General features: G+C 41.2%; 1 protein-coding gene across 1 annotated transcript; it reads left to right on the plus strand.

The window, feature by feature from the left end:
* The first annotated feature begins 2,012 nt into the window (after window positions 1-2,012).
* Window positions 2,013-8,335, plus strand: CCKAR (cholecystokinin A receptor). The gene is made up of 5 exons (XM_071432717.1): window positions 2,013-2,136; window positions 2,883-3,134; window positions 5,230-5,491; window positions 7,062-7,189; window positions 7,809-8,335. The coding sequence occupies exons 1-5, from the start codon at window positions 2,013-2,015 to the stop codon at window positions 8,333-8,335; spliced, it is 1,293 nt and encodes a 430-aa protein (XP_071288818.1).
* The last annotated feature ends 9,626 nt before the right edge of the window (window positions 8,336-17,961 follow it).

Below are 17,961 nucleotides of genomic sequence, written 5' to 3' on the forward strand. Positions count from 1 at the left end.
AAAATCGTGTAAATGTGATGCCAATGTTTAAAAAGGACTCCAGGGGAACTAAACCCTTGGAATTGTGAGCCAGTCTGGAAGCCTGGTGTTCAAAGGAAAACTGATGAGGACTCCAATAACAGATAAAAATCTCTGGACAAATTTGTAGAGGAAAGCTGCACCTTATACATTGGTAGTCCTGAGAATGTGAACAAGGGGATCCAGTTAGTTTTAAACACTAACTCCACAGTTGCTGGGATTTGCACAGAATATCATTCCCTCACACATTCTGCTCCTGCTTTTGGTTTAAATTAGTACCTTCTGGAGTTGGTCATGGCTCATCCCTCAGCTCTTCAAGCTGCACCTGCTGTCTCCTAGCACAGTGATCCAGCCCCTTTGCTGCCTGCACAGCACGCAGGGTGAGCTGTGGCCAGTGCAGCCTGGTTCAGTTTGCCTTTTTGCAGACTCTGTGAAGCCTCCTGGCTTCACCCATCTTGATGTGCTTAGCAAGCATGTCTTGACTCTGAAGTGGGCCCATGCCTTGGGCTGGGGCTCAGTGAGGGGCTCCTGCTGTCCTGTGGAAGCTGGTCCTTCACCCTGTCACGTATCTTTGAGACTGATAGGAGAGACCTGCACCAGCTTCACAATGCTAATCACAGCCCTGGCCAGGCTCTCACAGCCTGAGACAAAGGTGGTCAGTGGGACCACGCTGTGGGGTGGGCCACTGATGGCCAGCTGCATCCAGGACTCCCAGAGGTACAAAGGATAATTGACAAGTTAGAGCTTTCAATCTAACTTTTCAGTCTAGTTTCCTACATACCTATTCCCATTATTTGTACTATAAAGCAAAGCTGGCAAGATCAGAAGAGAAAGCCAAGCTTTCCAGTCCATGTGTATCAGCTTTGAGGGGTCAGGATTTGTTATAAAGGATCTGTTACTGCTCTTAAGTAAAAGGGATTTAAAATGTGAAATTAGTTTTTCATTCAGTTATAGTAGAGATTAATTTCTAATATTAATTTGCATTTCTGGCCATAAACAAGCTATATACTGGAAAGTAAAAGCCCATGACTTAGTGAAAAAACCACTGAGGATGATATTTATTAAAAAAGCAGAATTTCTAAGCCATAAAGATCTTTGTTTTCCACTGGTGTGTAACTAATGTGGCACGATTTATCAGGTTTATCAAGTTTGTCAAGTCATATACAAGTTCTTGCACAGAGGAAATGTATAGACTTCCGCTTATATTAACCGACAATTCTAATATGCTTTCATAAGATTTGATCCACTAAGTGAAATTGGTGAGTTTTTCTATTGACTTGCTGGGGTTTGGATCAGGCACATACAGCACTTTCACATGAAACTAGCACTTTGCCAATTGAGATAAATGTAGCTGCTTTTATTTTTCTGAGTCTACCCTATCTTCAGTTTAGTCTGAAAAAATATGAAGACAAGAATAATTTCCATGTAAGGAATGCAAAATCTTCACTATGTTTTTCTCTTCTCTGCCCTTTTGTTAAGCAACTCTTACCATTTTAAATGTTGAGAGGCAGATTTATCACCCTCCTCACTCACTGGGTCTCATTTATAGGCTGTGACCTAAGAGGCTGCCTCTGAGAAATAACGCAGAGACATGAGTAGAAGCAATCTTGCAAGGGGTTAATGCTGTAATCTTTTTCTAGCCTGTTTATAATCCCAACAGTAGAGCAGTAACAGAAGAGGGTGGATCTAAAAAGTACCCAGGGGGATGTGTCTGTGTGTGTGTGTGAGTGTGAGTGTGTGCATACGTGTGAGTGTGTGTGTGCACACGCTTTGCTTTCCCGTGTGTGCCTCTGGAATAAATCGTGCTCAGCCAGAACAGGACTCTGTGTGCTGGGTGCTCCTGCTGGAGAGGCAGAACAGCTTCCTTGCACAGCTGCCTCTCTTGCATTTCTTCTGAAGACTTCATTCAGAAACCACTTGTTTACTGAAAGCATGGGCAGATAGTCACAAGCCCACCTTCTTCTCCATCAGAGCTAACCTGTGGATACTGAAGAATGGAAATAGTTGATGCCAGTAGCTTCCTTGGGAATGGTACCAACATTACTGATTTCCTCTGCGATATCATCTTGGAAAATGACACTTTTTTCTGTGTGGATGATGGACCTTATCCTTCTAAAGGTATGTATGGAAAATTGATTTTTCCAGACAGATTTAGTTCTAGCTGGATTCAGAGATACTATAGAAAGAAAGAGCTATGCAAGTCATTTTCTCTGAGAGAGTGGAAAATCAACTGCTTGCTTTTAAGTTAGTATGAGAAACAGGCAGCAAAAAAATTAGTATGTGCTGGTTTTCCGAGTTCAAAATTGAACTAGGAAAAAATTTGGATATAATGGAACACTAAAACAGTAGCACTTTGGAGCACAAAATGCAAACATCTCTGCTAAGAACTTGGAGTAGCATGATTTTTATTCAATTCAATAACAATGGAGTGATCAGATCTGACACCATGTATGAAAGTGATTTAATATGAAATCATAGCACTCTGAAGCTGAAAAAAAATCCATATATTAAAATGTCTTTTGATTGCTTGATCTTTTCTTATTTCTGCATAAAATAGGATCTCCCATGGTGAGTAAGTGGTGCACAGTCAGCAGCATGAGAAGCACATGCTTTAAGAAGTTTTATTTGACTCTCCAAATGTACATTGTATCGCTTATATTGTAGATTAATGCCGTGCAATTTAGGTAGATCAGAATGCATTTAAGAATTTCAGCAGTTTCACTGATTTTGTGTTGGTGTAAAGACATAAACCTTCATAAAACTGACTACAGAAAGGCTTTTACTTTCTGATTAAAGGTTGAAATATATAATATTAATCTGAGTTGAATACTGTGTAACTGATCTTTTTTTGTGACAATTTTCAGATTTGCATCAGATAATACGGATTCTGCTGTATTGCTTGATATTTCTGCTCAGCATTTTGGGGAACGTTCTGGTGATTACGGTGCTGATAAGAAACAAGCGGATGAGAACAGTCACCAACACCTTTCTGCTGTCACTAGCAGTCAGCGACCTGATGCTCTGCCTTTTCTGCATGCCTTTCACCCTCATTCCCAACCTGCTAAAAGATTTTATTTTTGGAAGTGCTGTTTGCAAGACTGCCACTTATTTCATGGGTAAGTCTGGGAAGTTTGTACTTATTTTGAAGACTGACTAATGAGACAGGTGAGAAGGTATTTAAAGATCTATAAGAGGCTGATTGTTTCCATCCACCATTCAAGTTACCAGTTTTACAAAGAAACAACTTTGTAGTGCAAATCTTCAGGGTTTTGGTGTCCTTGGTCTGATCCAGCAAAACACAGAGGCACACACACTTAACTTTAATGACATACAGAAGTGTTTTGCTGGATGTGAAGATGTTGCATGATCAAACTTTAATGAGGAACCCAGCACATGCACTTGCTTAGCCATCACTGACAAGATTCTTATCAGTGTCCAGGTCACCCACCAGAACTGATAGGCTTGTACACCCTCAGTAAGGGCAGATTTTACCCACAGATTTTTGGCAGCAGTGATACATAAAAAAGAAAAGAGAAATAGGCCAAAGCAGATGTCATTTGCAGAGCTGTAGGTTTTGGAGCAAGTACTCTTTGCGGACAGACCAGGTGTGATCAGAGCTCCCCAGAAGACCATAAAACACAGATATAGATTTTAGAGGCTGACTTTAATAAGCGTCACTTTTGTGTGCCTTGCCATACTCATTTTGGTTGTGGAGCCAGGATCTAGGAGTTTCAAAATGTCTGAGTTATGTATGTGTAGGTGATTTTTTTGTCTCACTTTAATATTTCCTCTGCATTTGCTTGTTTCTTAACCAAAAAAACTCCAAACAAACAAAACAAAACAAAACCAACAAAAGAAAAAGTAAAAGAAAAAGAGAAAGGAAAAAAGGAGAACATTATGCATTATGTAAAGTTTTTGCTGCTTTGGGAGACTCTTGGTTGATCGCTGAAACCTCAGGTCCCCTTTCAACCCATGCCCTTGAGAACTTTGATGTAATGTGAAAGTACACACATAAAGTGTACGAATGGGAAATCAACATCTTTTTGTAGATAAAACCAATAAAACTAAAGGCCATGTTTAAACAATTACAATGAATTGCTGGAAAAATACCCTAAAACATTACTGGAGCATTGTCATCTTCCTCTTATTGCACACAGTGTAAATTATTTTATTAAAAAAATCCAAAATTAAAAAATTACTTTATTAAAAAAATTACTTTATTAAAAAAATATGCTGGTGGAATAGACCAGCATAAAGTTTCTCATTATGAAGCTGTTTTAAGAGTCAGAAAGAGAAGATTTCCCACTAAATGTCCAGGTAACAGAGGCATCACCTGACAAACAGACACTGACAACCATTGCATCAAATATGCTCAGGTTTTCATTTTAAGATGTAGAAAGACAAAATTTCAATTGCAGATGATTTCTGTAAAATAAACTGTAACAATATTGGCATTTTATAGTCTGACATAGATTCACAAAGACAAATAAAAGGTCATTCACTGAAAGAAAAATTTGTGGCAAAGTTAAGACAAAATATTGATAATTTTACAATGGTGAACTTGGGCACCTCAATAACAGAAACACAGACAACAACAATATATTTTATAAAATATGAACAGAAGAAATTAAGGATACTCATAGGACAAAGATTCTGCTTCATGACTTCATTTCTCCTTGTTTGTAACCTCATTAGCATCTAATTAAAAAGTTGTAATAGATTTAACTCTCTTGAATGAGAAAATCAGATCACAAGTCAAGCAGGACACTCAAAAAATTAAAACAATAAAAAAGGGACTGTGAACATCTGTGTTAAGAGAGTAATTAACTGATTTCAAATGCTGTGTTTGAATTTCAGTGCAATTAGTGAACAAACCACTGTAGTGAAGAGAATAATTAAGAATAAAATTGTCTTCTTTCCCTGTTACCAGAATTTTATGATTTGACAGAGTGTGTATTTTTTTCTTGGACTTTTGCAGTAAGAGAAGCACAGAGCAGGAGTATCAGTCTGGAGCAGTCTGGAGAGCCAGACCCACTGCCCACACATTCTTCACTGGCTTCATCAGACTGGTGTTTATAAATCTTTTGCTTATAAATAGTTTGCTATATTTATTAATTTTTTGTATGCATACAGCAAGCAAGCAGGACCATTTGAACATAACATAACCTTTAAAACAAGAGGATAACCTTTTTCTTTATTTTATATGCATAGGTGTCTCCGTAAGTGTCTCTACCTTCAACCTGGTTGCCATATCTTTGGAGAGATACAGTGCCATTTGCAAACCACTGCAGTCCAGGGTCTGGCAGACAAAATCTCATGCCCTGAGAGTGATTGCTGCGACCTGGTGTGTGTCCTTTATTATCATGTCACCATACCCAATCTACAGCAAACTGGTACCTTTCACCAAGTACAACAACACCACAGCCAATATGTGCCGGCTCCTCTGGCCAAGCGATGTCATTCAGCAGTCTTGGTAAGAACAACTGGCTGGTAGCAAATGTGCAATTATCTGCTGGTAAGCACAATAAGCCTATGGAAAATCAAGTATTAACCTTCAGCAAATGTTTATACTCTATCATTCTTATTTAAGATGTAAGAAAACCCCAACATTTTTAAGCTGCTCACATTTTGACATTTGAATGACTTTTTCCTTGTCATAGGAAAGACTGCCCAACATGGCAATGATTCTCACACCATGGTCTGCTAAGCCCCAGCTGTCATTGTAAAGAAAGCCTCTGTCACTTGTGTAGCAATACTGCTTTCACCATTTACACATAAACTTCAACATTCTCAGAGAAATCCTTGATTAATTTTTGAGAAATGCAGACACACCCTCTGTGTGCTGCCTTGCCTGTTAATTTGTTTGAAGGTTCTCCATAGCAGAGAAGTAGAATATGAAGCTGCAAATGTCTTACTTGAGAATCCTTTTGGTTGCTTATGGAGAATAAGGGCAGAGAGAAGTGGGGAGAGACAAGCTCCCAGTCCTACACATCCAGGCAGGGTAAACAGCAGCACTATCAAACAGCAATAGTACCTAGACATGATGTCCTTGCACATTGACTAAACACTGACTGGCACTGAGAAAGAGTAAGATTTTTTTTTTGACATTGAAGGTCAGCTGGAGCTGGGAAAAAGATTAAAGTCTGCACCATTTTGGTATGGTATATCCACAAAGAGAGTAACTGTGTTCATGCTTTCAGTAGTAGTCTCAGGTGTTTGGCAGCATGAGGAGGAAGGGTACAGGACAAAATTCTTTTCTCTGTGGTCTCCTTACAGATTCCCAGCTGTGTTACTGAGTTTGCACCAAAGCCACAGGGATCAGGAGAGGCACAGGCTCATGGATGCATTTAAAATCATTATTTCCCCAGCTTGTCACCACATCAGAGAAGCTGACTAGGAGAGTAGCCTATGTGAAACCACATAAAAGCTGCTTCCTTTACCAAAGAAATTGCCAGTCCTGGAGTCCCTCCTCAGGAGCTCTTAGTGGCTCCTGGGATGAAGACGCAGGTTGTGGCTGCTCTGTTTCTGCCCACATGTGCCAAGGCCCTCTGGAAGTCAGCTCTCTCTGAAGCACAATAATAGAATAATTTGCATTGGAAAAGACCTCTAAGATCATTGAGTCCAACCATTAAAATATTTTTAATGTACCAAGAACCCCTTTAAGAATCAGCAGGTGCTCATTTAGCTTCTGCAAGGCAATTTTACATTGACCAAAACCGATGCTCATCTGGTTACAGCAGGGAGCCCCACTCATGGGCAGAGAGAACTTCTGCCCCCTTTAACTGCTGTGGGAGTGCCCATCTCCTCTGGGCTGCATAGGTGGGATGAAAGACAGTTTTCAGCCATTATAGTCTTTTTCCTGCTGTACCTTTCTGAGGGAAGCAGGAGAAGTAGGAAGCCTCAAATTTCTGAGGTGTTAAAATTGACATGAAAAAATTCAAAAAATCTTGAAATCCTGTGTTCCCCAATTCTCAGTTGTATAAAAAGGACTTTTTCTGGTTTTTTGCCACTCCCTATTCTCAGTGTGTCTTTTGATTCCTTAGGTACACTTTCCTGCTCCTCACACTCTTTCTTATTCCTGGGATTATAATGATGATTGCATATGGTCTAATTTCTTTGGAACTCTACAGAGGAATAAAATTTGATGCCAGCCAGAGAAAATCTTCACGAGGTAACAAAACAATTTGGTTTGGGGTGGGCTTTTTAAAGTTACAGTTGAAGACACGAGCAGTCATTTTGAGGCCAGTAAAAGGAAATCTTTCTAGTTGCAAAAGTAATTGTTATGGTCAGTTATGTCATGAACTTGCCAGCTGCATTTCTTGAGTATAGTTACACTGCTGTTTGCAAATAAACCTTACCTATGGCTTGTTTGCAAAGATTCTGGGCAGAATACATTAAATTTCTAATTTGTTTTTATAGAAATACCAAGTTTTTTTTCTGGCCATGGATGAGGACCATTTTTGTCAATAAATGCACAATGAAAATTGTCAAATTAAAGTAGAAACATATAACCTTGAAAACTATCTTCTGTCCATACTGGAATAAGCAACATTCTTGCACCTTTTGCATCAGTTAGTATAGAGGTAAGATGTGAGAATATTGGGAGACAGTGGATTCAGAGCAGCTGGTAACATGCCTGACTCAGAAGCAGGCCAGTGCTTTCTTTGCAACAGTTGCTCAGCTATGAATTATGTTGTTTATTTAGATTTAGCCTGCGTTCTTTATTTTTTATTTGGCTGACTGTTCAGAGGTATTTTGCCAACTATTTAAACAGCACTTTATATGTACAGAAAGAAGAATAAGTACCTGCAGCGCCAAATATGAGGATGGAGATGGATGTTACCTCAACAAAACCAAAAGGAAAAGGAAAATGCCATTGCAACAGCTCTCTACTATGAGCCACAACAAAATAGAGAGAGTGAGAAGCAACAGCTCTTCTGCCAACTTAATGGCCAAGAAGCTTGTCATCCGTATGCTGATGGTGATAGTGGTTTTGTTTTTCATTTGCTGGACTCCCATCTTCAGTGTCAACGCCTGGCGCGCCTTCGACACGGCTTCCGCCGACCGACGTCTCTCGGGGGCCCCCATCTCCTTCATCCACCTGCTGTCCTACACCTCTGCCTGCGTGAACCCCATCATTTACTGCTTCATGAACAAGCGCTTCCGCATGGCCTTCCTGGCCACCTTCACCTGCTGCGCCCCGCAAACGCCCCCCGCCACACGCGGAGAGGCTGCTGATGAGGAGGAGGGCAAAACAACGAGGGCTTCCCTCTCCAAATGTTCCTACACACACATGGCTGCATCTGCACCCCCATGAGCTGCACCAGGGAGGCAGGGAGTGCTGAAATGTCTGCTCTTGGAATGTGACTGTGGCATCGGCTGAACGCCACTTAGTCCTGAGTTAATGAAACGCTTCAGCTGGCAGTAAACACAGCAAGAATTTTATGGGAAATTGATGCTATCACTGTATGAGTGTTAAATCACTTTCCCTTCAAAAGTACAAAGGAGGAAGAGAGCTCTGAAGATAAAGGACTTTATGAAAAGCCTTAGAAGTTGCTCTATTTGTAATAAATTCCACTGCAAAAATTGGTGTCCTCTACATCAACAGCTTTGCTCAGTTTTCAGATGCAGCTCTGAGTATCTCAAGATATTTCCAAGATGCAAATAGGTTCTCCTCAAACGTGAATATATGTAATGCAGTCTTCACTTCACGAGCTATGCCTCATAAGCAAAAATCTTTCTGTTATATTTGTAGTACCTTTTCACATTATTTTAGCTGAGCTAATACATGTTGAGATCATTTTGGTGCCACTCTCACAGGAATTCTGGGGTGGTGAGAATGGGCTTGTCCATGTGAAATTAATGCTTTTAAGTAAAATAATTTCTTTTTTAAAAATAAATTTAAAATAAATATCCTTGGCTTTGTGGGTGGAGTGCTTTCTTCTCTCAGGCAACAGCATAAATTAGCATAATTTAATGTATTTTTCACTTATATAAACCCCATAGAACAAGGACAAAGAAATGGCTTTCTTCTGTGCTGAAAGCAGCCACATATGCAAGTGATGGGGTCTGAGATGAGCCACAAAGGCCTGTGTGGAAATTTCCACAGTGGGAAGCACAGGGATAAATGCTTGGGATAAAGCAAAGAGGTGTTTTACAGAGGAGGCAGGACTGGAGACACAGGCTGGTGCCCACAGCAGTCACATTTCACAAATTCATTCACAGCCACTTCAGGCTCAGCACTGCCAACATGGAAATAAAGGCACTGGGTGCAGAATGGCAGAAAGGGCAGATACAATGAGCAAAGGCTGAAAGGCTTGGTCAGAAAACAGTTCTTCTAAACTTTGGAGCAGCTCTTTTCTCCAACTACACATAAACAGATTCAACATGGAGTAGAGCAGCTTTGAATGCTGTAATTATTGGTGCTTTGTTGAGCAAGACTCCAGTCTCTTTCCTGTGCAGCACACAGGTGAGTGTGGGTGTTCAGGTCCTGTCCTTTGCTCTGTGGAACTCAGATGGAGAAGTTACGTCACTTATTTTGGTTTGTGAAAATATCCTGTTGGAGATGTTTCTATCTTCTAGCAGAATCAATATCATTATAAACCCTTGTTATTAGACAGAGATTAAATTTGAGCACAGCGTGGAATGTAGATGTGGATATTAAATATAAGCCCTCTCAAGGTTTTTAATCAGGAAAATCTGATCTCTTTACAGAATGATTTTAAATTAGAAATATACTCTGAGTTCCAGGACTCAGATCCATGTTCTGCGCTCAGTTATTGCCTGAAATGGTTTACCCTAACAACTTAGGACACAACTTCAGCTATTATTTTTTTTTCCATCCAGCTTGTCCACAGACAGGAAATTAAGAAAAAAATTCTAAACACTATTTATGCACAATCCATAGAAACAAAGTTTTGCCTGCCTACTTAATAAAGTAGCACTGCTCCTGGAACAGTGCTGAGACCACTGACATCGATCTGACCTTTTCAAATACCCAACAAATTAAATTATGGGATTTAATTCATAGCAATAAAATGAAAATCTTACTTCACTTACAGATACGTGTTGAGACCCTCTACAAACCCGTCCTGTGTGCTGAAACTGAAGGAACAAACTTAGCTGCTTTGGAATTTATGTGGAACAGTGACAGCAGCAAACATACTTGTGAAGTATTTTATACCATTTGGAAGCCTGCATCGATTATAGGCAATAGTTTAAAAATTGTTGTTTAAGCAAGAAAAGCCTCCACATGTTAATAATATACTGGATGTGACTGTTGCTGTCTATGTGATGTCTTGCAGGACAGCCCATACCACAGCTCTGTGTGCTCTTTCAAAAGCAAATTCCTTTTTGCAAATGCAGCTTCTCCAGTAGCTGTTATGTCACCTGAGTGACATAACAGGACATGCACAGTTCACCTGCTCTCACTGATTGAGTCTGAGGATGGTGGTTTCAGATGAAAGCCAAAAGCTATTTTCAACAATGCCTTAATCAGATCTCAGCCCCCCACGGCCTCCAGTAGCTGCAGCTGAGAGGAGCAGAGTTTCTGATTGATTCCCTTCTTGTAACTGTCAGGGAGCACAATTTGGAGGTGATGAAACGAGGAAGGCAGGGGAAGATCCTGATGGAGTGGTGGCTGGGAGACAATCAGGGAAGGGCTGAAATGTGCCATTTCTCCAAGGCCCATCTGTGTGTGCGTCACTCATCCCCTCCATTGCCCCCTCTGCACCTATTTTCTTGTTATATCAACACAATATTTCTTTTGATCAAGCTCCCTAAGCCACAAGCCTTGTGCCAAATTCCAGCAAGAATTAGGAATTAGCTTTTAAAATGCAATATAGCAATCCAGTCATTTTGTATTTTTCTGCCCTGGTCTCCTAGCACAGGAAATTTCAGCCCTTCTGCATCTTAATGCCATTTTTCCTGATCTGTGCATTGCAGAAGTCATTCCTGGGTCCAAATGTTTCCCTTTCATTGTTAACAGATCATTACATTCTCCCAGTACCTTTAAAGGTATCTTCTGTAATGAATATGGCATACCAAAATAAAAACAGCCTACGAAATCTTCTCATTTTAGCAGTAGTTTACAGGGGTTGTGGAGAAAAATCCTATCCTACCTCAAGCAGTATCCTGCTAAAATCAAACTGTTTTCCAGATGTAGCAGAATGGCAAACCAATGAATTTCCAGGTGCATAATGTCCATAAATCTCGGAAGTTTTTATCTTCTTTCCCTTTCTCCCAACTCCCAGGGCTTTCCCCCTGCCTCTGTCTGTCTTTCTCTTATCTCTTTCAGCTGCATGACACCATCTGATTTTTCTCCTGCATGCTTTTCAGTCTCTAGGTTACTTTCCCAGCACCACCAATTGCTCGATGATTTTTTTCTCTTTGACAGGTTTATTTTCCTTCCCAGATTTACTTTCCCAGAAAGCACTCTCATCTTCATTTCCCCTATCATCTCTGGCTGACAGACTCCTGGAGCACATTTCTCCAAGCAATACATCCTGCCCACAACACAGCAGCTCTGCAATCCCCCCTACACTGCTAAGGCTGAGCTCACACAGCAGCTCTGGAGCACCGGCTCTCTGACCAGCAGGATGTGCTAGTTCAGAAACAAAAGTGGAGCATTAATTACACCCAGATCCTCCTTTGATAATTCTGTCACTGTTACTTGCAACCTCTATTATTAGGGCATGCTTTAATACTGATACCTTACAATACTGCTAAATACAGGACTTAGTGAGGAGCCAAAGAAAAGGTATTTCACTATTGCCAAGACAAAATACCTTAATGCTCTTAATGGAAAGCTGTGTGTGGATTTGGAACTCCAGCCACTAAATGTTTACACCCCTTATACAAGTCATGGGCTCTTCTCCAATACCACCAAGCCCTTCTTGGCAAAGTGGACAGCCTGTCTGTGATCCCACCTGCTCCTGCATCCCCTCCTGTTCCTCCTGCCTCTGAGCTCAAGGATGGTGCAACCCCAGCACAGCCACCATGGCTCATGGCAATGCAACCCCAGCACAGCCACCATGGCTCATGGCAATGCAAGCCCAGCACAGCCACCATGGCTCATGAAAATGCAACCCCAGCACAGCCACCATGGCTCATGGCAATGCAAGCCCAGCACAGCCACCATGGCTCATGAAAATGCAACCCCAGCACAGCCACCATGGCTCATCACAGTGACCCCAGCACAGCCACCATGGCTCATGAAAATGCAACCCCAGCACAGCCACCATGGCTCATCACAGTGACCCCAGCACAGCCACCATGGCTCATCATAACTCAACCCCAGCACAGCCACCATGGCTCATGGCAATGCAACCCCAGCACAGCCACCATGGCTCATCACAACTCAACCCCAGCACAGCCACCATGGCTCATGGCAATGGAATCCCAGCACAGCCACCATGGCTCATGGCAATGCAAGCCCAGCACAGCCACCATGGCTCATGGCAATGGAATCCCAGCACAGCCACCATGGCTCATGGCAATGCAAGCCCAGCACAGCCACCATGGCTCATGGCAATGCAACCCCAGCACAGCCACCATGGCTCATGACAGTGCTCTTCTGACCTGGAATAGAGAACTTCAGGATCAGTCAATACTGAAATGGATGTTGAGCTAAACTGAGGGTTTCTGGTGGTAAAAGATGCCTATCCTCAAAAGGAAAGTATATAGAGATAAAACCGAATGGTTTTGAATTTGGTAAAGGATTATGTGAGAGCAGAGGCTGTAGCCTTTTTATTACAGCATCAGAGACAGAGTGGTAGAGAGTATAAAATGAAGGTTTGGACTTTTGGTTGGGTTTTATTTGTCTGTAAAATGTTTTGTTCTTCACTTCAAATATAACACAGACCAACCAAATATCACTTCACTCAGATGTGCATGTAGGTCAGCAGTTTGCTCACCCTCTGGCCACTGTTTTCCAGTCATTTTTTCTATATGCATTATTAATTTCAGTTAAACAGCCTCAGCCTTTATGCACAATCCATCCAGCATGCACCCAGCTCTTCTCCCAGTACAGCACAGTAATGTGTGCCTTTAACATGCCAGAATTTCTCTCTCAATGTGTATAAAAACCTCAACTTCTAGAATTAGCCATTTTTTATTTTTTCCTTCTGTAATGCTTGTTAGGCTGCCTTGGGTACCTCCTAAAGAAAAAAATGTAAAGGAAATCTTCATGAATTGTAAAATTCCTGTTTTGCTGCCTAATAGCAATTCATCCCTGCTAGGAGCTATTTGTCTGCATCTTCACAGATAACTATTTCATGAAGAGTTTTCTTGGCTTCCACTCCCAGTTGTGTCCAAAAAGCTGATTTTGAGCTAGCAAGATGTCAGTTGTTCCACTGTAAAGTGAGACAAGAACAAAGCATATTCATTAGCATCAGCTGGTAGTAAACATCAAGTAGGAATCATCCCCTATGGGGTAAACATGAGTTAATTGATGTCCTGCTATTTTGACAGCTATTAAAAATTTTAGAAATATTTCCTGATACAATGAAGAAATGCAACTTATATACAAAGTCTGATTTAAAACAGTAGACAAAAATCACTGCACGTGTCCTGTGAAAGTCATACAAACACCAGAGTTACAAAACAGGCATGAAGAAAAGTCACATGTACAGAACCTAAATTCACAGGAAGGAGGCTACTCATGCACTTTGCTTGCTGTCAGAGACAATTCTTTAATTATTATAGAATGGATGTTGGCTCAGGGCCTTGTTCTGAGAATATTTAGCAACTGCTAAGAGGCCTCATCCCTGACCAAGTGAAGAATGACACACAGAGGTGAAACCAGAGGGGAAACTTTTTAAACAGATAACAATGCCCAAGAGAGAACTTTGCAGCCAGCTGGGAACTTTGCATTGACTCCTAGAAACCTGCTATGGTCCTTCTAACACCTGAGATCCTCAGGATCCTCAGGAAGGTAGGTGTGGAGCAACCAGAGATGCTCCTGCTCTCACCTGGCTCAAAGCTCAGCCCATATCCCTGTGGGGACATCTGGCAGTGGTGCTGAGGCTGGCTTGCTGTTATTGAAAAGGAATATGAGGATGGCAATGTCATCCAAGACACTCTGTCTTTGGAGTTGTTTTTCCTGTCGGCATCCCAAAAGATGGTCCTGCCACATGCAAAAAGGAAAAAGAACAGTACAGGTATGGCACTGAAATTAATTCAGGAGTTGTTCCTCCGCTTCTTGTCCAGCTGCCAACACAGAGCTCACCTCTGCTGCCACTGCCATGGTAGAGGCAGCCTCCAGGAACATGACACTCCATCAGACAGAGCAGGAGCGACAAAGGCTTCACAAGCCCTAAAAACCAGTTGCAGTAAGTAGAGAAACAACTATCTAATGAAGCAAAGGATTATTTTAGAAAGAAACTAAAAAAACCCACAACCAAACCTCTCCCCAAACTGGTGGTGTTTGCATTTAACAGTTACCAGTAACTAACCAGCATTTCACTGGAAAGCAGCAGGTATTGCCTCTCCTGCCTCACCCCCAGCTCACTTTTCTAAAGCTCTTTTTCACCACAGATCTCCTGTGTCCTCATTTTGAGGACTGACAGCAGCAGTCTGTGGTGCATCTCGGTGCTACCACCTGGCTTTGCTAGATAATAATTTTCAAACCCATGAGTCTGCTTAGGCTGCAGTGCCTCGAGGGTTCAATTATTCTCCTAACTGTACCAAAAGTAACATTTCTAAATTAATATAACTTACCAAAATGCAACTTTATAACTGATTCATGTTGTGCCTGTGCTTCCTCCAAATGTAGTTTGAATAATGTTTTCTAATCTACTAACACATAAAACAAACTGAAGACTTTGATATTATTTCCATGTGCTTGTGGGCTCAAATGTAGCCATCTGTGCAACTTCAGGCTCTCCTTGTGTGCCAAGAATTGTTATTTGCTTACATTTGTCCTTGGTCCTCTCAGGAGGAAGGTTATTTGTGCAAGTGCTTTTGAGCACTTTGCTGTGTCTGTGAGAGTCTCCCCACCTGTGTGAGCAGCTATCGTGGGTATCAGGCGGGAGGGCTTTGAAGGAGGGACACTTGGGAACACCTGCTTTTTACTTACAACATCAAGTAAATTTACACCACCTTTTTTTTTAATTTCCATTTTTAATACTGCAAATTTTCACATCTGGCTTGATGTCCTTCTACTTTGTTTCACAGCTTTAACATGAATCTTCCTCTTTCACCTCCTATAACTGAGCTCTAATTCCAGAAATTCCCCTTTTCCTTGGGGAGTATCTCACACACAGATCACCAACAAAATTGTTTTTTGTATCCAGGAAACTAAAGCAATTTTTGATTGCTTCTCCTGATGCATTGTGTTCAGCTTCATCAAATTTAAAAGGTTAATTTTATTAATATGTCAGGATTTCCATGTATGCCCTGACAAATTACCATTCACAATTGTTGTACCATCTTGCACTTTTTGGTTTCTTGCATTTGGACCCTTCAGCTCTTTCTGTGGGGTGAAGTAAGATGTGATGACCAATTACCTGGTAGGAGCAGTCCATGGGAGACACTGAAAATAAGGGGAGACAAATACATTTTCCAGATTTCTCCCTCTGCAATAAATTGCAAGGAAGGAGTGACAGCACATACTTATGCATCATTAAGGAGGGTGAAGGTTTGGGCAGCAAGGCAAGAGGAGATTAAAATTTTTAGCACCTGATGAAGCAGGAGGCCACTGAGTACATAGATTGCATCTGTGTTGGAGAGGAAATTAGCCTAAAATGCAGACATTTGAAGTCTTTGGGTGTGGGTGAGTGGATGAGGTAGTTTACACCTGCAGCAGATATGTTCAGAAAGGAACAGCTCTATCTTGCAAGAAATGCTGTAAATAAAGGTGCAGATACCTGAGGTACTGATGATGATCTGGAAACCTTTTACACATTTATTAGCTACTTCTACTTCAAACTCAGACTAGGTCAGTGCCATGTAACCCTGCTTGTTCCCAAACAGCAGCTCTGCAACAATCTTGGGCTTACATTTGCAGATTCTAACACAAGCGTAAACTACTACATCCATGAAACACAACTGCCCTTTTCTCTGGGTGTCCAAGAAGAAATTGTGCATTTGTTTGCAAGTGTTTGTCCACACTAGTCACAAATACATCTGCCCAGAATCCGACTCTGAGTGTGTCCATCAGGACTTAATTTTGACCCCAAACACCCATCTGTGGTGAGGGTGGGCTGGAAGGCCACAGAAGCAGAGTCCATTGGATCAGTCAAAGTTCAGGCGTTTTCATTATTATTTTTCATGTCATTTTGAGCAAGCAGAATAGGTTTAGTGCTGTAGCAAGGCAGTGGATCATTTGGATCATTTTCAAGGAAACAGTTCTTTCACTTTTCTAATGAACTTTTATCTCTGCCTCCAAGCTGAGATTCCTGCATGTCTCCATTCAAGAGCTCAGGTCATGACCAGAGTGACTGACTGAGGTGCCTTACCAAGCAGAAACCCAGCACAGCACTGGCATATTCCTCATGCCACAGTTCCCAGAGCAGGGCTTTTCCAGGCAGCAGCTACAGCTGGAAGCTCCTCAGTCCCCATTTTCCCTTAGACACAAATACACTCTTAACCCTTGCATTTTTGCTTAAGGTCTGCCACGTCCAGATCCTTATTGAGGACTTGCAAGTGCTAAAGGTCATGGTTCTTCAGCATCCTCAGTTAACATGACTTTTCATTTTTGCACACTAAATAATTTATATTTCTCCATCTCAGGAATGTAATTCATTCCTTGAATAACTTCACAGTTCAACTTCAGCTGGGAAATTAGGTGAAGTGAGAGTTCTTCAGGAGCTTTCCTATTAAACTACCCAATAGAAAAATTTTTGATAGAGATAAGCCAGTCAGAGTTAGTATTTTTTTTTTTTTTGGCAGGAAGAAAGCTCTTATTACCCAAGACAGAAATTCCGATTTAAGGTGAGAATCAGATTTTAGTCTTTTCTGCCTCAGAAAAGGGATTTAAACCTCAGTTGGCTCCATTCCAGGCAAGATGGACTCACTAAATGATTAAGATGGAAGACAGACTTTACATCCTCTCTGGTCTGATGCTTTATCAACATCTATGAACTATTCTTTATTGAAAAAACCAAGGAAATCCCTAGAGAAATATTATTTCAATAAGATGCATCCCAGCTTTGCATCCAAAATAACTATCTTGACCAGAATTTTTTTTTTTTTTTTTTACCATTTCCCCCCTTTTTTAACAAAAAGCAGCATGGAGCAGCAGCAGGACTCAAAAGGAAGATACAAAACCCCCCAAAAAAAGATTAATACATGTCAGGTCTTTCAAGAAGTTTAATTTTCTCAGATTTCTCTTCTGAAATTTGTAGTAACTGGTGAGTAATCTCCACAGCAGAGCCACAAGACATCTTCACGCAGAAAATTAAACCAAACCTCTCCTTTGCTGAGAATGTTGTGCTATTTGGTCAATACAAGATTTAACACTTTTTCCGTTTATGGTTTCATAAGGCATCCTGCTGTGCATTCCTGCAGACTGCCAGCCTGTGCCACCTCAGCAATCACAGCTCACCACAATGCTGGAAATGACCAGGCTGCAGCTCCTAAGAAAGCAGAACCAGGGTAAAGAACAACAGGACCACTCACTTCCTCTCCTAAAAGCAGCAGGTGCTGTGCTAGAAACTGCACTGACACCAAGATGCAACTCTGCAGTTGCTCTGTCTGTACACTGAAATGCTTTTCTCATTCTGGCAAACAAGGAATTGCCCAGAACTACGCTAAACAGTGCAAGAAATTTAAAATTCTTTCTTTCAAAGGCAAAGCATAGAAACACTTTGCCTTAGGCCTAAGATGAGGACACTAAAAATCAGACATGCTACTTCCTAACCTAATGATTTCCTTCGTGTTAAAATCTAAGTCGCTCACCTTTTTGGAAAAGTTCCAATCACATTTTTTAAGGCAGTAAATTCA

This window comes from Agelaius tricolor, unplaced genomic scaffold, assembly GCF_023055355.1.
Source record: "Agelaius tricolor isolate 1412-34295 unplaced genomic scaffold, bAgeTri1.0.p SCAF_8, whole genome shotgun sequence".
Classification (NCBI taxonomy): domain Eukaryota; kingdom Metazoa; phylum Chordata; class Aves; order Passeriformes; family Icteridae; genus Agelaius; species Agelaius tricolor.

Excerpts from the sequence above, each read along its gene's own strand:
- CCKAR (XM_071432717.1), top strand. The coding sequence starts at position 2,013 with ATGGAAATAGTTGATGCCAGTAGCTTCCTTGGGAATGGTACCAACATT. Across the intron at positions 2,137-2,882 it reads TGGACCTTATCCTTCTAAAG|ATTTGCATCAGATAATACGG; the intron begins GTATGTATGGAA and ends GACAATTTTCAG. Across the intron at positions 7,190-7,808 it reads CCAGAGAAAATCTTCACGAG|AAAGAAGAATAAGTACCTGC; the intron begins GTAACAAAACAA and ends TTATATGTACAG.